General features: G+C 41.0%; 2 protein-coding genes across 27 annotated transcripts in view; one reads left to right on the forward strand and one right to left on the reverse strand.

The window, feature by feature from the left end:
- Positions 1-69: 69 nt before the first annotated feature.
- On the reverse strand, positions 70-24279 carry YARS (tyrosyl-tRNA synthetase). Of its 3 annotated transcripts, none has more exons than XM_011357886.2 (13): positions 23475-24279; positions 20435-20581; positions 20118-20293; positions 16037-16166; positions 14020-14100; positions 10802-10894; positions 8647-8782; positions 8058-8143; positions 5394-5529; positions 4322-4419; positions 3172-3365; positions 2487-2628; positions 70-919 (listed from the first exon to the last, which is right to left on the reverse strand). In XM_011357886.2, the coding sequence occupies exons 1-13, from the start codon at positions 23529-23531 to the stop codon at positions 809-811; spliced, it is 1587 nt and encodes a 528-aa protein (XP_011356188.1). In that variant the 5' UTR covers positions 23532-24279; the 3' UTR covers positions 70-808. The 3 variants fall into 3 exon arrangements, with proteins under 3 accessions (XP_011356188.1, XP_023385073.1, XP_023385074.1); XM_023529305.1 differs by having other exon boundaries at positions 20435-20641; positions 23475-23685; XM_023529306.1 differs by having other exon boundaries at positions 23391-23685.
- Positions 23860-24380, forward strand: part of S100PBP (S100P binding protein) — a 31911-nt gene continuing 31390 nt past the window's right edge. For 5 of the 24 annotated variants that reach the window (XM_011357872.2, XM_023529312.1, XM_023529317.1 and 2 more), the window contains exon 1: positions 24016-24131. The gene's annotated coding sequence lies outside the window, so the exon portion shown is untranslated. The other 19 variants (XM_023529311.1, XM_023529309.1, XM_011357874.2 and 16 more) reach the window with 9 other exon arrangements.

The following is a 24380-nucleotide window of genomic DNA, read 5'->3' on the forward strand; positions in this document are numbered from 1 at the left end:
ATCAGCAACTGCTACACACTGGTATTCCTCAGTCCTGAGGTGGTCTAGTTCACAGACAGGCCCCATTCAGACACTCAGACACCCTTTTTGGGACATTTTATTTGAATTCATGATAGAGACTGCGATGCCTTATGGAGAAGTACCCCACCCTCTATGAAGAACCGGTCCGTATCATCCACCTTCTGGTGTTAACGACACAGCTGGTTTAGGGAATGTCCCAACCTCGCGGGAGCAAGGGAAATTCCAAGAGCCCTGGGGTAGGCTCAGTTCCCAGTGCCAAGCCTCAGCTGGCAGGCATTGGCAAAAGCTGCCAACCACCTGGTAGACCACTAGGTTCTCTGTTTTCCCTTCTCTTTCCTTTTCAAATCCCACAATTTCCTGTTGGGGAGAAGCTGTAATTAGCCCACTTCTGGCACCAGATCCCAGGCAGAGGCATAGTTGCTGGGATAACTCTAGGAAAACCTAGGAACTAGTATTTTTCCAATTAAGATTGTGGTATAAACTTTTTCTGTGAGTTATAATGAAACCAGATTTCTCAAGTCAGCATCCAAGGCAAGAAGGTAGAGCTGGACTCCCTGTTGCTGCTGTGCCCTTGTTACTACCTGGGAGGTCAGCCTCTCACTGCAGCCAAACTGGGATGACCCTAGATTCTGAGGAGGTTGAGCTGCCTCTTAATTGAGTTCTGCACCTAATAAAGTCCCAAATTTCCTGCTTCAGTGTCCTGGGAGATGAGTAAATGGGTGATAGATGGAGTAAATTGAGGAGACAGCAGATGGTACAAGATAACAGAAGGAAGATGCTGGGTTAGCTAGCTAATGTTTCCCCCTTTCAGTGATTTACAGGAGATGCACCCCAGCTTGGTCATGAAGTTGGTTTCCTTCCACTGTGCGATGCGCTCCTCAGAAATTTTAAAGTCAGCCTGGACAAGAAACAAAAAAAAGTGATTATAGTGATGGTGGGTGGGACTGCAAGAGAACTCTGTTACACTACGAGTAGTATAAACTAATTCAGCTTCTCTTAAGAGAGCAAGCAGTTTGCCAAAAGCTTCCATGTTCACATCTTTTCACTAAGGTAAGCCTGAACCATCGCTGGAAGCAAAAAGACAAAACTGAAGCTGGCCTACTTCAGACAGATCACGAGAAGGCAAGATTCCTTAGAAAAGACACTAATGCTGGGGAAAAATAGAAGGCAGCAGAAAAAGAGGAAGCCCAAACATGACTCCATAAAAGAAGCCAAAGGCACGAGCACAGGAGCTGAGCAGGGCTGTTGAGGACAGGACACTGTGGACATTACTCATGCATAGGGTCACCAGGAGTTGGAGCCAACACAATGTCATAAAGTTCATTTTAGACATTTAGTTTAAGAAAATAATCATGAATAAGCGCAAAGAACTATGTACAAGGACATCATCATAGCATTCTAATAGTGAAAAACAGAACACCCTCAATGCTTGATAAGGTTAAATGATTTGGTTCAATTATGGTAATTATGACACAATACTATACAATACGATACTCTTCAATATTTAGGAAGCTGGGGAAGTTTTTCAGGCATAAAGTTACCCTACCCCCTAAAAAAAGAATAAACATGGCATGCCTCAAACTGTAACTACATTTATGTCTAGAAAATGTCCAGAAGGAAATTATCGCTAATGACATTTTTCAATATCTCTAGGTGGTAGGACTATGGGTATTTTTTCTTAATTTCTCCCTATATTTTATACATTTCTACACTGAAAATGTATTTTATAGCCAGAAAAAAACTAAGTTAATTTATAAAACCATCCTGGAAAATCAGGAAAGGAGGGAGGGGACAAAGCCATCTGGCATGGACAGGAGGATGAGGAAGTAGAAACCACTTGAAATGCTGTCCAGAAACACTCTAACTGAGGAAATAGGAAATAAGTTATTAACTAGGAAAAGTCACATAAGTAGTGTTAGTTCCAAGAGGACAGTGAACTTTTGATGTTTCACACTGATGTAGCCTAAGCACCTAGAACAGTGCCTGGTATATATATTATCTATATTAGGGACCCAGTATTTGTTGAATGAATGAATGAAGGGGTCACAGGGGCAGGCCGTATGTGAGTCAATGCCCAGGAGAAGAGAGAATGAGTGCTCAAGATCAAGATGAGTGGGAGGGACCGTGGGAGAGTTTTGATCCTGGCCATCGCTTCAGGGGACCCTGTGTGACCTTGGCAGGTATCCCGCCAAGTAAAATGGAGATCATCTATCACAGACTGAAGACCAAATGAAGAACTGTCTGACATCCCTCATACACTGCCTCAAGTGGCCTGTCAGTGTTCAGTACATGCGAGGGTCCCCATGCTCCTTAGATACTTCATTCAGAAAGGTCTGGAAAGAGGAAGAGGGGGCTTAGGTGCAGGAAGGCCCAGTTGGGAAAAGGGCAGGTGTGGATTCAATAACAGCAGCCTGGGGACACAGTTCAGGCAAACCAGGTAAGAGGGGATCAACTGCAGCTTTTACCTGCAACTTCTCAAAGACTTTCTTCTTTGGCTTGAGCTCTTCATCTGGTTGGCCCTTCTCGTAGCCCTTCACAAACACTCGCTCACCAGGAGCAGAGCCTGCAGGAGGATCCAGAGGCTCAACCTTGCGGCTGACCCCTTCTCTGGGAAGACACACACAAATAAGGAAAGCGTGAGGCTACAGACTGCTTCCAGCTGCCACGGAGGCCAAAGCATTAGGGCTTTTACATGGGGTCCCTACTGAGATTTAGATATCCCACTGCCAGAGCCCCAGGAGGCCCTCACTACTCCACCACTGGTCTGGACATTATCAGGGTTGGGTTAACCAAGGCTAAACTGAAATGGACAGATTCTGAAATCTGGGTTCTTAGGGGAGGAAGTATGACAGAAAGAGCAAGGTCTTAACAGCCAATCAGAACTGTGTTTGAATCCTGGCTCCACCTCTTATTAGTAGTGAGAGGTGGGCATGTACACACTGCTTTGAACCTTCAATTTGTTTTAATAAAAGTTAACTACGTAAAGTGCTTCATTCACAGTACTCGTACAATAAATAATTCCTTTATGCACCATTTTTTGGCCAGTGTTCTCAGGGCTTCCACCTGGCACATAGAGGGGCACCGTGTGGGCCAATCCCCTCTCTTCTTGGCCTCCCCAGGTCCTGCGCCCCACCCCAAGTCCTCACTCACATAGAAGCACACAGAAGCATGCCTTGAGACTCGACTCCTCTCATCTTCTGGGGTTTCAGATTGCACAGCACCACCACCAGCCTATCCTGCAGTTCCTCCTTGGGCACAAACTGTACCAGGCCGCTCACCACAGTCCGTGGCTCAGATTCCCCCACATCAATCTTCTCCACATACAGGCTGTCTGCATCTGGGTGCTGCCAGTGAGAGAGGTCAGCTCTGGAGTGTCACAATGGAATACATCATGGGGCCTGGTGAACCCTCTGACTCCAGAAAGGGACATCCACTCCCTACAGAAGCCCCTGAAGGACCCTCTAGAGCTAACTCTCCTTCCAGGTCCCACACAGAAGAATGGAGAACAGGTCTTGAAGGTACATTCTACTCTGAGCCAGGAGGCAGGATGTGAATAAAACAAGCCTAATTACTTGCATAAGAGATGAAAGGAATCTCTAAGAGAGATTAAGTGGCCTGGACTATCTGGGTGGCTACCAGTATGGCCACGTGCTGCACCAACTTGGTCCTGGGTGGAAGATGGGAGAAGGACATCTGCTGGTGTCACCATCTGAAAGCATTGGAGGTTATTTCAAAGTAGTTTTGGTGGCTGGGTCTATATAGTGAAAAGCCAATCAGTGCTTGGAGGAATAAAAGCCCCTAACAATGGTCCCAGGCCACTGGCTGCAAAACCTGTCTCTGGAAAAAAGTCTTTCTCCCTTCACGTGTGTGTGTGTGTGTGTGTGTGTGTGTGTGTGTCTCTCTCTCTCTCTCTCTCTCTCTCTCTCTCTCTCTGGGGGAGGGAGGGGAGAGTTTGTTTGGGAAACAAAGTGAATGATCCAAGATAAGGCCTGCAGCTAGTCCAGACAAGCTGGTAGAGACCAGGTGAGTCCATCAGACTGGATTTTACATAAACAAGTTCCCTCTGACTAACATCCACCTGCCCCCCAACCCCCAAGCTGAGTTCCTAGCTGTGTTTGGTTGCATAAGGCCCAGAGGCAGCAGAGGGAAAAGCCTGATGCCTGGAATTAGACACCTGAGTTCTGACTTGGACTATGACTTCTGTGATGTTACTTCCCATCCCAGCCTAGGTTTCCTCCAGATGGAAACAGACAAACCTGACCCCTATCTGCCTCTCTGGGATGTGGTGAAAGATAAGTACCTTGTCCACACTAACAACTTTTCCCACACGGATATCTAGTCGGGATGGGATGATCTCCTCTGGTTCTGAATTCTTGGCAGGGCCTTTGGCAACTGGCTCTGGAAATGAGAAGAACCCCAATGGGTCAGAACTATCTTCCTTCCCCATGACAGGTCAACTGCTGATCCCACCAAATGAGGACACTAGCAGCATTTCATGCAGAATCCCCAGAATCTACCCACCAATTCTATCTTCCTTCCTCTGTCTATCTATCTAACAAATCCTTCTTCCTTAATTTTACCGGAAAGATTTACAGAATTAGTTATTATATATTCATGTAGGACTTCGTTATGGAAGTAGCAAACTGAGGACCTGAGTAGGAAATACCATTAATATTGTTTCACAGAACGTGGGAGTCCTGATCTCTATTTTACAACAGTCCAGACTTTTCTTGATCAAGTTAAAAGTGACCTTAGCATGAATGCTACTTCCGAGTTATAGCTTCTTTAAAACAGGATCGGCAACCTTTGAGAAGTGACATGCTAAACTTTCATCTATTCAGTTAATAGGCAGGGAGGGGAAAGTAGTAGCTCTGCCATCTTTAGGTATTTCCATTCATGCATTCCACACTTATTTACTGAGTCTTTTCTGGGAGGGGTGGATGGCCAACTAAGAGCAAGTCAGAAACCCATGGAAGGGAACTGGGCAAATCTAAAGATGAGCTCTCCTGAGAAGCTGTGCAGGCTTCCCTGTGAAGCCTGAGCAGGTGTGTCACCCTTGTGGTCTAACCCAACTGGTCTCCTTAACTGAAGATGATTTAGTGAAAGGATCAAAGCACATGTCTCACACCAGCAACTCTCAGCAGTGTTGGTATAAGTGGATGTAATCACTTCACATTATCCATCAAACCAAAATCAAGATGACCCAATTCCATTCCAGGAGTCAATAGGAATGACATTCTTGCACTTCAGATCCCCTGGCTCCCTGGGCCCTCAGTTTAGGACAGACTTTTTTCTGAGGCCCACTGACAGGCTATCTATCCTGATGATGCCATCCCCCTTCCCAAGCCCCTTCCCTCCCCCACGGGCCTTACTCTGCTTCGAGGGATCTGGGTAAGCAGCACTGGACAGTTTCTTCAGGGCGGGGGTATTAAACTTTTCCCGGATGGGATCCAACAACTTGTTCAGGGCAACTTCAACAGAATTTTTTAGGTCTCCAGGGTGAACAACCTGCAAAAGTGTAGAGGTCTGGTGAACTAAGGCACTCAAACAGGGCACAGGACACCTGAATCTACTACAAATAATGTGGTATAGGATGCAGGGTATTTTCCCAGCAGTAAGAACTGGTAGGGAAAGAACTGTGAAGCTGGTAGGGCAGAGAAGGGGAAATAGGTTCAGAAAGCTTATCTAACTTGTCTGAGATCCAGATCTTTTGACCCTGAGTCTGATATTAACTTGAGAGTTTTTAGAGGCTAAATGTCAAAATCTTCTAGTCCCTCCATTTATGCTAAGAGTAGGGGCATAAAGCAGGCGTCATTTATAGGCAGAGAAACATTTACATAGGTAACCGTAGGGCTCAAGCCAGCCCAAGGGGGAGCTGAGGGAGCAAGAAGGAACAAGAGCTCTGGAGTTAGGCAGACTAGGGTTAGAGTCCCAGGCAGCTGTGTGACCCCAAACCAGGCACCTAACCCCTCTAAGTTTTGGATTCTTCGCTTCAAAAATGAAGATAACAAAACCTTTATCTCGCAGAGTCAGAATGGGGATTAAATCACCTAATGGCTGAAAATGATGAACAGTACATGGGAGTTCAGTAATTCAATTTTAATTAATTGGGATAGAATTCACTTTTCTATCCTAAATCTGGCCTGAAAGGATCTTCTAGATATTCTGAGGGGATATCCTTTAGGTAGGAATACCTGCAATACAACGATGCCTATAGATTGCTTCTGATGCTATTTCTTCATTTCCTTCAGAATGTTTAATTTTTAATAATAGAAAAGCTTTAGACCTGCACTGTCCAATATGGCAGCCACTAGCCTCATGTGGACATTTAAATGTAAATTAAGATTCAGTTATTCAGTTGCACTGGTCACACTATAAGGCTCAAAAGACTCATGTGGCCAGTGGTGGCTGTGTTACACCATACCATCACATCTGCCATCACGGAAAGTGCTATCGGGGTTAATGCTGCTCCAGGTTTTTTATTCAAAATCATTTCTTCTATTCCTCCTCGTTACTCCCACAAAGAACAGTTCACAGGGTTGAGGAGGGGAGTGTGGGTTCTGTGGCCTGCCTCAGACTGCAAACGGAAGGGCTGCTGAGCAACGGCTGTCAAATATCCAAAAACTGGGCCTTGAGGACCCTCAGACCTCAGAGGTCACTGAGTCTTCCTCCATTTGATGCCCAAACCCTCAGACAACACTGCTTCCAGTGGTCCTCTGGCTTCTGCCGGAACACTTCAGTGATGGGGAACACAAGGCCAAGTGAAGCGGCCCTGTCCATGGCCACATAATTAAGGTCATTGGGAAGTTCCTCCTGAAGCTGAACCTAAGCATGCCTCCCTGCGGTCCCTGCCTGCAGTCCTGGTTTAGCCATCTGGCGCCACAAGAGGAAAACTAACCCCTCTCCCATTAGGGTCCTTCAGATACTTGAGGATGATTGAATCCATACTTGTTTCTCAGCTAAACATGCCCAGTTCAACTGTGCTTTTATGACATGGTTTTGAGTTCCCTATCATGACATCCTTTCTCTCCCCACCAACACAACTGGATTGTCAAATAAACCTCATAAAAAATTGAAGTCCGGGGCTGAACACACAATCCTAAATATAATCAGAACAATGGAGAACTGAATGGACTATCAGTTCCCTGGTTCCAGGATCTACCTTTCTGATGACTTAGGCCAAGTTGGCAGCCCTGTCATATTGCCGCCTCAACTCAAATTCAGAGTCAATCAAAAGTCCCCATTTCGTTCTCCATATACACTATTATTATGTCTTCCCTTTATGATTTGGCTCTGCCTCTCTTTCCCACAATGCTCTACCTCACCTTTTAGATTCTAATCAGACCAAACCACTTGTGACTCCTTATGTACCACGCTGTTTCCTTTTACCATGTCTTTGCACAATTAATTTCCTCACAGATTCCCTCATTATCTTAATCCTTAAGTGTTTGGTTGTTATCCCCTCTACAAAGCTTTCCCAGACAGCCAGTTAATCACTTCCACTTATTTTATTTCTAGACCATGTATGAATCTTCATTGTGCAGTAAGACAGGAAATGATATTTGTTTCTATGTCTCCCTCTCCTACTGGACTGGGCTTCATGATGATTTAATCTTCTTTGTAATGCCAGCCCCTAGCATGATGCCTAACACATGGCCACCTAGTAAGTCTTTTGTTAACCTGTTTATTGAAATGAATAGTGTCCTCTCTTCTGTTCTTTTATAGTTGTATCTCTTCTTTGAACCTTGATCTTGTACTTGTCCTTGAAATACTTTATCTTGGGTTGGATTTGGTCCTTCATTCCAGGTTAAGTCCTTTGGAGAGTGATTAGGACACCAACCAATATATCAGCTTTGTGCCATTTGCCCATCTAATCTGTGAACCATTTGAATCCTCATCTAAGCCATTAACAAAACATATAGCCTTGGAGAGTATCTATTCAGATTCTATGGTACATAACCAGAAACCTGGCTGGGACAAGATGGAGAGGTTATTCAGGAAGAGTTCAGTGGGGATTATGCCTCCTCTGGTATTACCTCGGCAGCAAAGTCCTTTTCCAGGTCCAAGTAATCTGTGTAGGTTTTGTTTCCACCCCATTTTTCATCTCGAAGGACCACAAACTCTATAAGAAAAAGGATTCACACCAATAAACTCACTGCTAATGGCAGAGTCATTATTCCTAGACTAAATGTATGGGCATTTGTTGTTTCTGCCATATATTTCAAATTTTATTATTGGGCATTTTATTTTTTTAAAAATTGGATTAGAGGCCAGGTTGTATACCCAGCTAGTATCCAAGCTCAAGGGGAAGGATAGTGTCTTACATTTCTTTTTATTTCTCGAGTTCAACATGCCTGCCCCAACCCTCATTCCTACCACCTCTGCCTACCATGACTCCTCATTAGAATCCAACCTGGTAACAACACATGGACAACTAAATGATATCTCAACTCCAACCATACATTAATATATGAGAATTCAGAGCAGAGAGTCAGGGAAGTCCGTCCCTAGAGGAAGACTCTGTGACTAATCACAAATGTGATACAGTGTATGATTATAAGTTCGATTACTACTAGTTTTGCTATTTCAGCCTGGTCTCTGAGATGAAAACAGGGAGTGGCTTACCAGATTTGAGGGGAAAGAGGACATACTTGATGAAGGACAGAACCCCATTGTTTTCTACATTTCCTGGCTCACAGAAAGCTTTCTTCAGTTTTTTCTTCACATCCTCCTTCCGATCAAGGAGATCAATCTTGGATTCCTAGAAGCCATAGAGGAAAAGAGGACCTCTTGTGGTTGAAAACAAGAATACGCTGTACTAATCTGTGTACAGTTGACCCTTGCACAACACAGGTTTGAATCGAGCAGGTCTACTTATATGCAGATTTTTAAAAATAAATATGTAGAGCACTGAAAATGTATTTTCTCTTCCTTATGCCTTTTCATGTCCCCCCCACCCTTTTAGCTTACTTTATACAGAATACAGTATATAATACACATACCAGAAAAAATATGTGTTAACCAACTATTTTATCTGTAAGGTTTCCGGTCAATAGTAGGCTATTAGTAGTTAAATTTTCGGGGAGTTAAAAGTTATATGTGGATTTTCAACTGTATGGGGGGGTCAGCTTCCTAACCCCTGCATTGTTCAAGGGTCAACTGTATTTTAATTTTTTAAAGAAAGATTTAAACATTAAACAACTTTAACAAAAGCAAAATTAATCAGAGTGAAAGACCACTCTCAATACTGCCACCCAATAAATAAAACTATTTTAATTTTTCTGTGTTCTTCTAAGGCCTTGTCTACAGTATAGGGGAGTGTTACGAATTTGTAGTTAGAGAATAAATATCTGTGTTTGTTCACTTGAGGCTATGTCATAAGTATTTCTGAGTGGCTACCTAATCTTCACCTATAATTTTTATGCTGTATTTTATTTCCAATTATTAGTGACAACATAATTTATTTAATAATTTCTAAACTTTCAGATTATGTTCAAAATGTTCCAAATTACATATGCCACAATGAACATCTTTGCAGAGGGTTTTTTTTTTGGTCTTCTCTAGGATTATTTCCTTAAGCTACTAGTCCCAAAACTGTTTTCTGAAAGGGGTGTATATTAATTGACATTGCCATCAGCAATCACCAACACCAAGAATTTTGAATTATCTAGAGCCATTTTTCCTTTTTAAGGTACTAGGATTTGTTTCTTATTTTGGAGTGTGTGAGCTCATGCTCATTTGAGTTCAGTGGTTACCAAATTCTGGTTCACATATGACTGTATGTGAATCACCTAGAGTGCTTTTAAAAAATATAAATTACTGGGCTCCACCCAAACTTCATGAATCAAGATCTCTTGGGACTGGACCAGTTTTTGTATTTTTAAAAAGCTCTCCAAGTAATTCTGTTTGGGAATTGCTGCTAGCACCAATTTCCAAGATTAAAATATAGTCAATGTCATTGAATAGGATGAGTAATATAATACTTTGTCAGAGAAATAATCAACACATGGTATATTTTAACGTAAGAGAAAAAGGATTAAGTACCTTCTTTTAAAAATAACAATGACAGTGTCCATGTATATTATTTACTCATCTCTGATCAAAGATCGAGAACTCAGACTTAAAGAACTAAATGAGTGCCCAAACATGACTGTAAACAGAATCACTTTGTAAGATTTGAAAGAAAATACAAATTCCTGAGTTGTTCCCCAGAACCACTTTAACAAAATCTAAAGATGGGGTTTTATCAACTTTTTAAAAAAATTCCCTAGATGATTCTGAAGATTAGCTATGTTTGGGAACCCTGTATTTAACATTTCACGTCTTTGGGTTCCACTAAGTCCTCTATTGTATACCCTTAGTGATCAAGACAAAAGTATACTTTCCTTAAGCAGGACTTTTAAATGTTAGAAAATAGCATATTTATCATATTAGTTTTATCAAACATCACCCTAAAGATCAAGATGCGAGTTGGTGAAATGCACCCACAGCCTTCTCATTAATAAGGCTGAATTTTATCACAGTTCTACGAATGAAATTACTTTTGCTTGTGCTTTTTATCAGTAGCAGTAAAACTCTGAAAATTATGATTGGATCCCAGAAAGGCTGCTTCTAGGTCCTTCAATTCTCAATAGCTACCAGAGTTAACTGGATGACTTAATATTACTTATAATTCAAATATTTGAGAATTTTAGTTAGTTAGGTTACTGTTCTTTTGAGTTCTCAATCTCTTCATCTCTTGCTGAAGATTTCTAAGCTCAAGTTGGAGCTGGCAACCTACCTCTTCTGAAGAACTCATTTTGCTGCCAGTTAATCCTGGAACCATAGGATTCATCAGATGGACCCGTTTTGAGTAGCCAAGTGCAGGGAGGTACTGAGGGGTTAGAAAGAAACACACAAAGCAGATATTAATATAAATTCCTGCTCAGTACCCCAATCTCATCTAACTTGCCAGCTTAATAGTTTTGTACATTCCTTTCAATCTTTTTTTTTCCTACTGAATATATAATTTTCTAAACAAAGTTTTCCTCCTCTGTTACTTTCCTATTAGTATTACATAATGAGGCTATTGGATTTCCTTTCCTACCATAAACAATTATAAAAGCTGGAAATATATAGAATAACCATTTGCAAACATCGAACAGCAACAGGTGTATGGCTACAAATTTTGGCAGAAGGGAAAGGAAAGGGTGACCACATATTTACCCTGGCTTTCTCTCCTTGAGGGCATTTTTTCAAACCAGGTACTAAGAAAAAGAGACCAAGCAAAAAGCAGCAGTCTGACTAAGCAGAAGAGATAGCGATTAAAGTTTCGGGCTGCCAGGAGGGTAGGATTTGGAAAGGGTTCTAGAGAGAAGGAAGCTCCTTTCAAAAATCTAAGTCAAAATTCCCACTGATTTATCAATTGACTCATAGATGTACATGCATACAAAGAGACTCCAGGAAGAACAGGCTCTGGGAGGCTGGAGACCTAAACAGAGGTTTCAGAAGATGCACAGTGCTGGGGAAACAGAGGTTGAAGTTTAGGTGCAATCAGAGTCAAGAGAGTTTTGTGAACAACTTGAAATTTCAGTATGAGACTGAAGAAAGCCCACATCCTAAGAATAAGAACCACATCATAGAAGAAAGGCCAAAACCAAAATAGACCTGTTCTAACAAAGCCTAAAACCAACCTCTGAGAGGATTGAGGTGATAGACAATTTAACAGCGTACAGAAAACACAGCACACTATAAACATAATCCCAAACCTCTATGACATATCTATGATGTCTTTGATACGTTAAAAAAGTACTAGAAATGAGAAGCAGAAAAAAGTGACAGTTTAAGTAGTTAACAAAAGTAGAGCCAGAAACTATCCAGTTGTTGGAATAAGCAGATCAGGGCATCAAAACAACTATGACTGGTATGTTAAAGGAAACAGAGGAAAAGATGGGCAAAATAGATAAAAGATGGAGAACTATAAAAGAGAATTATAATCTATAAAAAAGAATGAATTTCTGGAAGTTCTGAAATAGCACAATACAATACTGGATGGATTCAACAGAAGACAGGATTAATGAACTTGAAGAAAAGTCAATAGGGAATATCCAAACTAAAGCACGGAGAGAACAAAGAAAGGAAGAGAACAGAACAGAATATAAGAGACCTGTGAGACATGATCAAGAGGTCTAACCTAGGTATATAGGGTCACAGGAGAGGAGAAAGAGAGAATAGGGCAGAAGTAATATTTAAGGAAATAATAAGGGACGATTTTCCAAGTTTGATGAAAACATCAATGCACAGACTCAAGAAGCTCAGCAAAATCCAAGTAGGATAAATACAAAGAAAACTATAGCTAAAAACATCATAGTCAAATTGCTGAAAATGAGAGACATAGAGATAACCTTAAAGCAGCCAAGGAAAAGATATATTATCTACAAAGGGGAAACAATAATACTTACAGGTGACTTTTTGATGGAAACTATGGAAGCCAGAGGAAATAAAACAACTCTTGAAAGTGTTAAAAGAAAAATATTTGCTAAACTAGAATTTTATGCCCAGTGAAAGTGAAAGATAGACGTTTTCAGACAAAAGAAAGGTGAAAGAACTCATTACCAAACATAAAATACTAAGGGGGGCCCTTTAGGCTAAAAGAAAATGATCCAATATGGAAGCACAGAGACATAACTGCAGGAAGAATCGAGAGTGCCAGAAAGGGTAAGTAGCGGTAAGTATACATGAAAATTGACTGTTTAAAAAAACAATTGCGATAAAGTCTTTGAGATTTAAAATATACGACAATAGCACAAAGGGCAGGAGGGCATTTAATCAAATAAAATTGTCGTAGGTTCTTGCATTATTGGGAAGTGGTAAAAATATCTAACTTTAACTGTAATAAATTACAAAGATACAAGCAATCTCTAGGGTAAGAGTGGCCAAAAGTTTTCTGTAAAGGGTTAGATAATAAATATATTAGGCTTTGTGGGCCAAATATAGTCCTATTATATATTTTCATTTTTTTAACAACCCTTAAAAAAAATATATAAAAACCGTTCTCAGAGCTTCTGAATCATACATAAATGAGCCATGGGCCATATCTCTGCTAGAATAATAAAAGAAGGTTCAAGTAAAAAGTTAATAGAGGAGATAAAATAGAATAAAAAGGAATATTTGATTAATCAAAAAATTTACACTGTAAACATTTCCTCATTCATTAAAGATAACCAAAAACTTTAAAAATATATAATATTCCATTATGAGGATTTAGCATAATGTGCTTAACCAATCCCTTGTCATTTGATATATTTCTAGATTTTTGTTTTAAACTGATGTGATAAAAATTTTATATATAACTCAAGTTACACTTTTAAAATTATTTCCTTAGGACAAATTTGTATGATCATTAGGGCTAAGGGCAGAATCATTTTAGGGCTGTCAAATCACCCTCCAGGAATTTACATTTCCACTAACAGTATTTTCTCCTCACTTTTGCCAATGAGGTTTTGAGAAGCTTTCAAAAATACTAGCCATTTCTCAATAGACCTTTTCAACTTAACTCAAGTTCTTTCCCAGAAAAAACAATTATGGTCTCATGCTAATTTCCTCCTTTAAATCCTGTTAAACCTCATCTTAGAAATGAGTGGTTTATGTAAGATCCAGAGCAAACGGACCAAATGCTCTGAGAAAGAATAGTAGTTGTGAGTGCTAGTGCCTTTCCCTGGAAACTAAGTTATCAGGAAAGAAGCAAATCCAACAGGTCTGGAAGCAGCTTCCTAGTGGCAGCAAGAGCATGGGCTTTTGAGTCAGATAGATCTGGGTGATAATTCCTGCTTGGTCACTAACTGTACAGTACTGGAAAAACTCTTACTCTTTCTATCCTCAGTTCTCTCATTTTCAAAACAAAATAAGTAATACTTATCATACAATAAGCTTATGAGTGGTGGGACTGGCATATTCAATAAACTTTAACTGCACACCTCTGAGGCTCAAAAGAAAAAAGATAGGAAAGAAGTTACTAACCTTCTCTGCAAAGGTGAAAATCTTCCTCTGATCAATGCCTCCAAATTGGGCATCTACTTTCAAATATTCTTCATCCAAGGCCTGTGGAGAGAAACACATGAGCATAGATTCCTACTGTATTACTTCTTTACGGGTCTGAGAAATTAGAAACTTTTGAAAATCACTACATTTTTCCGAAGGTAGAGTCGGGAAACAACTAAGCAGCATTCAACCTCCCTGTTGGCCTCAGGAGCTCCAGAAACATCTACCAAGTGCCTGTACTAAACAGTTCTCCACGTGGATGTCATGGGGTTAAAAATAAGAGTAATCTCTGTTCCGAAAGCTCACAATCCAGTGGGGAAGGGAGGGAAGAACACAACGAACCATAGTCATGTCAAACGGACTCATTGAATAATGCGACCTGTGAAACATGTTAAATAAGTGGCAAAAGTAGAAGGTGCTTAGAGAGCTAAAAAAAAAAAAAAGGCAAGGCTAAACTAGTAAACAAAAAGTTAATCGCTTACTGCATGCGAGGCCTAGAGCCAGCTCTGTGGATACAGAGGTGAATCAGACCCAGACTCTGCCTTCAAGAAGCTAATTAGCCCAGTTGAGGAAAGAGACATGTAAACAGATAATTTCAATACAGTGGGTTAAGGGCTAACCTAGATGTTCATTTAAAGAACAGTACTAACACAGGAAAGAAGTGATTATCTCTATCTGGTAGGAAAGGCGGCAGAGAAGTCTTCCTAGAATCGGACTGTAGGCTGAACTTAGTTTTGAAGAATATATAGATGTTTTTCACTGTGCAGAGGAAACAGCATGTGAGAAGGCACAGAGGTGTGAAGTGTTTAGGGAAATTATGAGTGATTCAGTCTGCCAAAGCACAAACTTCAAAGGATGTGGGAAGTGGTCAGTGATGATGATGTTAGAAAAGTAGGTGAGGATCCTGAACATCATGCTAGGGTGCCTAGCATTATTCTAGTTGGTAAATGGCTTTAAGGAGGGGAGAAACAGGACCTGCACTGTAGAAAGATCACACCAGTAAGAGGCCAAGCATGGAGCAGAGGGCTGTGAGTTGGAGACAAAGAAAATCATTGGAAGGCTGCTGTGAGAGTGCAGGTGAGAAATAATGACGAATTAAGTCAGTAGGGACGAAGAGCAAGACTGAATTTAAGAGATTTTTAGGAAATAGAATTGGTAAAATTTAGTGTCTAACTGGATGGGGGGAAGAGGAAGAAGGAAAAGTAGAGAAAGGTGAGCAAGCAGGAAGACTATAGAACAGAACTGTCCAATAGAACTTTCTGTGATGATGAATGTTCTCTATCTGTGCTGCCCAACATGGTAGCCACTAGCCACGTGTGGCTCTTGGGCACTTGAAATATAGCCAATGTGACTGAAGAACTAAAAGGGTTAATTTTAACTACTTTTAATAGCCATGTATTAAAAGTAAAGTATGACTACAAGCTACCATGGTGGACAGTGCAGGAATGTCTCTAGGTTTAACCTCTGGAAAGATCTGGAAGTGACAAGGGAAGACTTGGTTTTCTTACATCAAACATTACAGAAATATACAAAGAAAAAGTTAAGTCTATCTATATTTTTATCCTGCCTTCCTGAGGTAACCAGTATTAACAATTTGACTTGTATTTTACCATCCTTCTCCTTGCTCATACAAACATACGCACACATGAAATAGGATGTACTTGTTTTGTTTAATGGAAAATAGATGAATTTATTTTTACGCATCGCTCTGAACTGAATTTTCTTCATTTAAGAGATTATGATTAACAAAAAGAAGATGTGAGAGATGAAGTGTTTTGAAGGACAGATAGGTAGGGGAGGACTTACAATTGAAAAAGTCAAAAAAGAGTTGCAGGAAGTGAGGGTGGGGAGAAGAGAAAGGGGACAGGAAGGCCTAACAGCACATGATGAAGGAACAGCAAGCTCATCAGTTTACATGGATTGAGAGAGAGGTTCTGACCTCTGGTTAGAAAAGGAACAAAAAAGGTCACTGGGCAACTCCATCCTTCCCAAGTACCTGTAGTCCTGGGTACAGCAGACCACTTAGCAAAGGGTGCTCCACCTGCTTCACCACCTCAGCTCCAGCTTTCTTGGCATCGTGCTGTGTGACTACAGAGGAGAGTCTGTATACATCTAGTGTGTACTCTCTGAAGAAGAAAGGAAGAGGGGACAGCTGTAAGACTGGCCCCAGGCCTCAGTTTAATCCTAATGCGCATTAATTTAGTCTCCCAATCTTAAGACATTCCAAGAGAGCACTGCCTGATAGCTTCTAAAATGTGAGCGGTCCATCTTCTCACTCCAAATACTACTTTATTTTTATTTTTTCCTCTTTTTAAAGATGGCTCTAATTAATCTTTTTCTTCACTTATCTCTTGAAATACTGCTTCTCTGCCATTCCCCTCCATTCTCTTCTTCTGGAATGCCCATTAAATAAACATCGGAATTTCTCAATCTGTCTTCCAAGTCTTAAGAATAGTGAACCCATCATTCAGTTTAAGAAAAAGGACCTAATTACTTCTGAAACTCCCGTGTACTCCACCACAATCTGACCCTACTTCCTCCTCCTCCACAGTAACCAATATCCTGAACTTGTGTTTTTCCAGTTTCATACTGTTTGTTTCTCCAAACAATGTATTATAAATATTCTTATATCTGTATCCTGGTATACATGTGCAAGTTCTTTTATATATGCCAATATATAATAGAATTTCTGGATCACAGGGGATTTACACCTTGAACTTTAGTGGATGACGCCAAACTTGTTTATTTTCCAAAGTGGCTTTTATCAATTTTATTAATATTGTCATTATTTTAAATTTTGCCAATTTGGAAAGCATGAGTGGTTTCTCACTACAGTTTTAATCTACATTTCTTTGAATAATAACCAAGGAAGTTAAGCATCTTTTCATATGTGTATTGGTCATCTGGTTTCTTCTGTGAAATGCCTATTTAAGTCTTTTTCTACTAGAATGACATTTTTGACAGTTGATTTTATACTTTTTGACATTTAATACTGGGTTATCAATTCTTTGCCCATATATTATAAATATCTTCTCCCAGTTGGTGGCTTGTCTTTTTACTTTATTTTACTTTAAATGTAGTAAAGGTCTTAATTTTAATGTAGCTGAATTTGTCAGTCTTTTCCTGTGATGCTTTAGGTGTGTCTTGTTTAATTTTCCCTGCCCTGAGATCATAAAATGGTCCTACATACTGTCTTTTAAATGTTTTATAGTTTGGCCTTTAAAATTAAATCTCTAATCCACTTGGAATGGAGAGATCATTTTTTTCCCACATGGATAACCAATTGTCTCTGCACCAGTTTTTCTTAAAAAGTTTATTCTTTCTTTGTTGATACAGTACCAGCTCTGATATATATCAAGTATTATATTTCTATTTCTGCACTCTCTATTCTGTTCCAATGGTTAATTCTTGATCCCCATGCTATAAAAATGACCAAGGATTTGGTATCCAGAATACATAAGAAAATCCTAAAAAAAAAAAAAGGTAGAAAAATGGGCCAAAACACTTGGATAGACACTTGACAGAAGAGGAAACACAAATGGCCAAAAAATACACAAAAATAAATATTTTCAGAATTTTACCCCTACACTTCAATGGTAGTTTGGGTAGGTAAAGACTATTAGGTTGGAAATTCTTTTCCTTAGGAATTTTAAAGGCTTTGCTTCATCGCCTTTTCATTTTTAGTGCTCTTTTTGAGAAATGCAAAGCCATTTTGATTCCTGAAGTTTTGTAAGTGACCCTTTTTGATTATTCAATTATTGGACCTCCTGGCTTAGTACTCTAGTTTTCTGATCTTTTTCTTTTTATTTTTCATCGTGGTCTGTGAGGCCAAGAAACCAAAGTTCAAGTGCATGCGATTCAATGAATTCAATGATTTAATATATTTCATAGATCTTAAGATGTATATTTTTAAACATTTAACATCCCTTAAATCTAGATGTCTTTTAAACAATGGCATGTTATAAATTATTAGCAGTATTTTTAAGACATCTTAGATTAACTGAAATATCTTTTTGTATTTCGACTTTCACTTCGTTTCTGGCCACTAAGTACATATTCTTGACTAATTTGTTATTTGACTAATTTGAAGCATTTAGGAAGTTAAAAAAATATTTTATCCAGTACTTTTAGTTGTTTTCAGCAAGGTTGGTCAGAGTGACAAGTCTGCCAGACTGCTAGAAATAAAAGTCCTTATCTATATCTCAAACACTCTTATCATTTCTGTCCATATTTTTGTATTGCATTCTAGGTGAATTTCTTAGTATTACCCTTCAAATCTCTAATTTTCTCTTCAACTGTGTTCAGTCTAGAGTTGATACCATCTATTGAAGGTTGGTTTGTGGGTGTTTTGTTTCACTGTTTTTACTTTAATGACTGAATTTTACATATTCATGTTTCATTTTTTGTTTCTGTTTTTAATCGCTGTAATTCCTTGACATTTGAGAATCTGTGTTGTTTTGGAATAGCAGGGATATACTTAACACTCCTAAGTAGTGGGCAGCTTGGTTCGATTCTTGGTATACACATACTCTAAGTCTCCATAGGCCTGAATCTTGATAAAAATCCCTAAAGGTGGCCAGTAGTACCCCCACACCCCAGCTCTACTTGAGAGGTAAGGGTGGGAATGGGAAAAGGAGAAAAGCCCTACTTTACCCTCCGATTTTAAGCAGTACGCCTGGTTTGTCCCCACCATCTGTTCGCTTCCAGACTGGAACCCAGCAGACCTGTAACTTCAGCCCAACTCACCAATTTGCACTTCAATTGTTTCTCTTACCATAGAGATGTTTAGCAAGTTTTTGAACCTGGTTATGCCCTTTATTATTTTTGTATTTTTATCTATCATTGCTGTGTTGGGAACAGAGGAAATGCATCAAAGCATGCATTTACAAAGCCATCTTCCTTTGAAGTCACTTTTCTATATAGAAAAAGAGCAAGCAACTTCAAAGCAAGATAGCTTTATTTATCCTACCTTTATTCCAGGAGAATAAAAACTTTGCCTGATTTATTCACTGTTGTAATCCCAGTACTTAGAACACCGTCTAACATATAGTAAGAACTCAATAAAATCTTTGCGTGACTTGCTTTCTCACCTTCCTCAGGTCTCTGTCATCTTATCATAGAGGTCTTCTCTAACCACTCTATTCTTACTTCCTGAGAACTTTCTTTCCTCCCACCTGCCTACTTTGTAGCACCTATCACCATATAATAAAAGTACTCCCCAAATATCTGTAGAATGAATGTGAAAATGAATGAAATCTCAGGCACTCTATTGAGGCTGTTGATTCAAACATTTGTTTATATGAGGATGTCTATATTCTTTATTTAAAATTCTTAATGTCCAACAGTGGGGAATGGTAAAGAAAATTATGTTAGATGAAGTAAAAGGAGAAATTAAGTTGTAAACAAGAGATCTGAGTTCACATCCTGGCTCGTCTACTTACTAGCTATACAAACTTATATCTGAATCTATTTCCTTATCCGTGAAATAGGATAAAACAATGCATACCTTTAAAAGTTGTTCTAAGGGTTTAAATGCAAAAGTGACTAGTAGAGTGATACGTGGTTTATTTCAGAGGTTTTAAAAATAAATGTGGAGACTATGAGGCGGCATGGGGGAATTATTTAGGAAATTGTTAAGTTAAAAAATTAGGACTCAAAATTATGAATGCTAACATTACAAATATGAATAAAACTGACAAAGAAGCAATAAAAATTGTTGGGGAGGTAAGAAAAAAGTGAAAATTCTTTCACATTTCTTTTATCATTATTTGCTGAGGCTGGAAGAAGAAAGGGAGGCCAAATGGTTCATCATTACCTTCCCATATGCTGTAAGCTCTGCAAGGCCAAGGACTTTGTTATGGTTACATTTATACCTCCAGCAAACAGGAGAATACCTAAGCATTTACTGGTCAGTATATTTTTGATAGATGAATTAAAAGGACAATGGTTTTTTAATGGTTCATAATATGAAGAGCCAAACAGCTTCTAATTCAAATTTAAAGAGTACCTGGATTCCACAGGTCTGTAATTAGTTAGAAGCACCAGAGCCAGAGGAGGGTGGATGATAAAGCACTTACTTGCTGAGCTGGTAATCGGTGCCTTTGATGAACCTGAGCTTCTCCAAAGACACACCAATGCTCTCCAGCATTGCCTTGATCACATTCTCATAGTAGCTGGTTCGAAGTTCTAGAAGTTCCCATGGGGCTTTCATGTTATCCAGGTATGCGTGAAGGTCCGCAAACAGAATTGTTACCTAGACATAGAGATAAGAGGCCACCAAAATGTGAATTTGTCTAAGTACCTCCAAACCTGCCCACCCTGTCCTGCCGTTGTTAAGTCTCTCTTTTGGCCATTCCCCAAGGGCAGCTGCTTGGTTTATAACATTACTTCTTACCTCACATCCTGCTTTGAGGAAGTCCGCGATCTTAGACATAGGCACAAAATAAGCAACATGTGGCTTGCCTGTGGTTGCTGTTCCCCAGTAAACTTTAAGTTCTCGCTCCTTCAGTATCTCCTTCAGCTTCTCTTCCCCCAGAACCTCCTGTTGTGGAAGCAGAAGAGCTGGTTTAATGCTGGTGCCTCACCTTACTCATCCTTTACCCTGTGACAAGGAAAACAAAGGCGTGTGTCACTAAGGGTCCAGGTTCAGAGCCTGCAGCAGGGTCTAGCCATGCCCTCAGTGCAGAGTGAGAGCCAATCTAAGTTGGTTCTATTGCTAGGACCACTCCAGTGAAATGACACTGATGTTAGGAGAGCGGGGCATGTCCCTAATTGCATCTTCCCCTCCAACTACCTCTAACTCATGCTTCTTCTTTTCATAGCCAATTTCTTGAAATAGTTTTCTCTTCTGGTCTCCACTCCTTATCTCCTAGTTCAGTTTGAATTCCATACAGCACACACAATGGAAAATTCTCTTGCTAAGATCACAGATGGTCTCCACATTGCCAAATTCAATGAATACTTTTTAGTTCTCACTGTTTTCCTGAAGCACTCTCCTCTTTTGGTCTCCTTTATTTTTTATTCTCTTAGTTTTCCTCCTACCTTTCTGGGTCTCAGATTTCTTTGCATTTGTTCTTCTTCCTAATGATTAAATATCAGTAATCCTTGCGGCCCTATCTCTTCTCTTCTCACTCTACATTCTGATTCCCTTCAGTTGCTTCAATTACTACTTATGAGCTAGTAACTCTCAAATCTTCTGCTCACACGCATATATAGAATTGTGCACCTATTATCAATCCGGTTAGTTCAGATTCAGTGTGTTCATAATTAAACTCATGTTCTCACCTTCCTACCTCATTCTCCAACCATCTTTTTTTACTTATGGTTTCATCTCTAATTCAGTAAATGGTACTCTCAGTTACTGAGTTGCATACGTTACTCCAAAATAGCTCTTAAACCTTCCTTCTTCTCTCTGCCTCTATACCGCCATCCTAGACTAGGCCATCAGATTACACCCAGATTACTGTAGCAGCCTCCTAACAGGTCTCCCACATTTACTCTTGCTCTCCCCAATTCATATTCCAAAAGGCAGCCAGAGAGATCTTTAAAACCTCAAATTTGATGAACTCATTTACCTATTTAAATACTTTAATAATTCCCTTTTGACCTAAGACAATTGGAAAAATCCTAATAGACCAATATGCTGCAGATAAAAAGAGATTTTAGTGTTTCTTCAAGTGATAGTTGGGGAGGCTGTTGGAACCCATGATAACAAAATGTTGTTGGTTTGAATTATCTATTAACAGGACTTGTTAAAATCCTGTCTTCCAAACTGGTTGGAGGTTGATCCTGCATCCTCCAATCTCCTGACTATTTTGACACTTGGAGGGAGCTCACCACCCAAGGAAAGGTCATATCGCTTACCCTTTAAAATATGAGTGAATCAGTGCCATTACCTTTGTCTCCAACCAGCACTATTTTAGAGAGGCTAGGAAACAAAGGATCTGGCTAAGGGGAAGCATGAAAGAATCTCTGGTTAAGATCAAGTTGTAAGTGGAAATAACCCAAATGTCCATCAACTGATGAATGGCAACACAAAATGTGGTATATCCATGTAATGGAGTATTATTCAACCAAAAAAGGAATGATGTTCTGATAGGTACGACACAGATGAACCTTGAAAATATTATGCTAAGTGAAAGATGTCAGACACAAACAGCCACATTTTGTATGATTCTATTTATATGAAGTGTCCAGAAAAGTCAAATACATAGAGACAGAAAATAGTGTTTCTCTAGGACTGGGGTTGGGGGAGGAATGGGCAGTGATTGCTCATGGTTACAGATTTTTAGGGGGGATGATGAAATATTCTGGAATTAGATAATGGTGATAGTTGCACAACCTTGTAACTGTGATAAAACCCACTGGAAACCCCCCCCCCAACTGAACTGTACCCTTTAAAAGGGTGAATTTTATGGCATGTAAATTGTGTTTTTAAAAAAAGAGGGAAAAAAAGCTGTGGCTCAACCAATGTATTACTGTTCTTAAAGTAAAAACGCGATTTTAAACATAGCCTACAAGGCCCTCATGACCTGGTTTTGCTACCCCTCCTAAACGAATAAGTAAAATGTATAGTATGTCAGATGGTGATAAACTCTATGAAAAACAACAAAATAAAGTAGAGCAAGGGATGAGACAGTTCTGGTGGTAGGGCATTTGTTATGTAAACAAAGTGGTCCAGGAAAATTCTTCCAATTAATGTGACAATAGTCAGAGGCCAAAGGGAGACAAGGGAATGAGCAATATACTTATTAAATGCTTGATCTGCACTTTGCTCAAACTACTCCAACCAAATTAGCTTTCTCTCTGAAATATAGTGTTCTTTCTCCCCTCTGGGTCTTGCTCTGGGTTCCTTCTACCTGAAATATCCTCCTCTCTACACGCCCCCCATCCCCCATTCTTCCTCTCATTAACTTCTACTCCTGCTGTTCCTGGAAAACAGCCGGAACATATGTGAAGAGGTGATTCGCAGTGTAGAGGTCCTCAGCCTTCCCTGACACTCCTCCCCAGCCCTCTCCCTTAATTTCCTTTCAAAGCTCCACGTATAGTAGCTTCCAGTACTTTCTTCAACTGTAATTCAGTGTTTAGATTATAGGTCATTTTCAACGTTTGATTCCCTCAAAACAAGCTCTGGGAGAGCAGGGCCCAGCGCCTAGCACATAATAGGGTGGGTGGGGTGGGAGTCCTGGATTCAAAGTCTGCCTCAACGCAGGTAACTGTACAAAGGTGAGCCCACCGTGATTTCTGTGGTACCCAGTTAATTGCTGCCTGCCTGACTGACCAACCAAACCAGCAACGAGGACTGCCTGCTCTCTGAGCTTCCTCGGCGCGGATTCCCCGGACCCACGCACTTAGGATATCGTAGTGGGGGCTCAGGATCACTGAACCTCGGGCCCTCAGTGCCGAACAGCGCATTTCCAATTCCAAGGCCCGACCTGCAAGTTCCGGGTGATAAGGTGCAGCTTCTCTTCTGGGCTCGGAGTGTCCCCCATAGCTCCTTCGCCCCTGACTCCCGAGCTCAGTCCGGCACCTGCGCCCCTTTCTCGGTCACCGCCGCCGCGTGCTGGGAGTAGTATCTCAAGTCCAGTTAGGTTGCATCAGCTGAGCTCGTCGCTTGGCTTGCTCGGCCTGGGCCCTTCTCCTCCTGGCAGTGGTCGGGAGTCTAAAGCAACGGAGAGCCGAGAGGGTCGATGAGACGAGAAGGGGTGGAGCCAAGAGTCGCGGTAGGCGGTACGCAGGGCGGGGTCGCAGCGCCTGCGCGGGGGCACCCCCCCAGAGGCGGGGCGGTTTCCTGCCAATCACTGCCTGTTTGCCCTACCCCTGGCGCTGGCCCCGCAGCTTCGGGTAGGGGAGGTCGGGGAGGGGGGCGATAAAATGGCGCAGGGGGCGGAGTGAGGCGCGGTCTTTCGCCTAGGTTTCGGCCCGGCTTCCGGAGGTGAAGAGCGGGAAGGACGAGGGGGTCGGCATTCCCTGGCTGGGAGGGGGACGGGGGCGCCTGTTGCTTCTTCAAGGGGTTGCGCACGCCGTCCGCCCCTTTGAGGGGTTGGGAGGCCCTCACCCTGCTGGGAGAAGGGCTCGTTTTCGTTCCCGAGGTGATGGCGGCGGGAGGGGAAGAATTTTCCTGCCCCCACCCCCACGTTGGCGGGCGATAGGTGCCCCTCACCCTGCTGAAGAAAAGGGAGGCTGTTTGGCGGTCTGAGAGGCAGGGAGCTACGTCGGTTCTCCCTGCCCAGTAGGGGTGAGGGGAATGAATGTGTAGGTGGGTGGACGATGCCGCTGCCCCCTGCCCCACTCGGGGAAGGGTGTAGCTAGGGAGGAGATCGCGGTCTTTCCGCCGCGCC

Source organism: Pteropus vampyrus, unplaced genomic scaffold (assembly GCF_000151845.1).
Source record: "Pteropus vampyrus isolate Shadow unplaced genomic scaffold, Pvam_2.0 Scaffold36, whole genome shotgun sequence".
NCBI classification, from domain to species: Eukaryota; Metazoa; Chordata; class Mammalia; order Chiroptera; family Pteropodidae; genus Pteropus; species Pteropus vampyrus.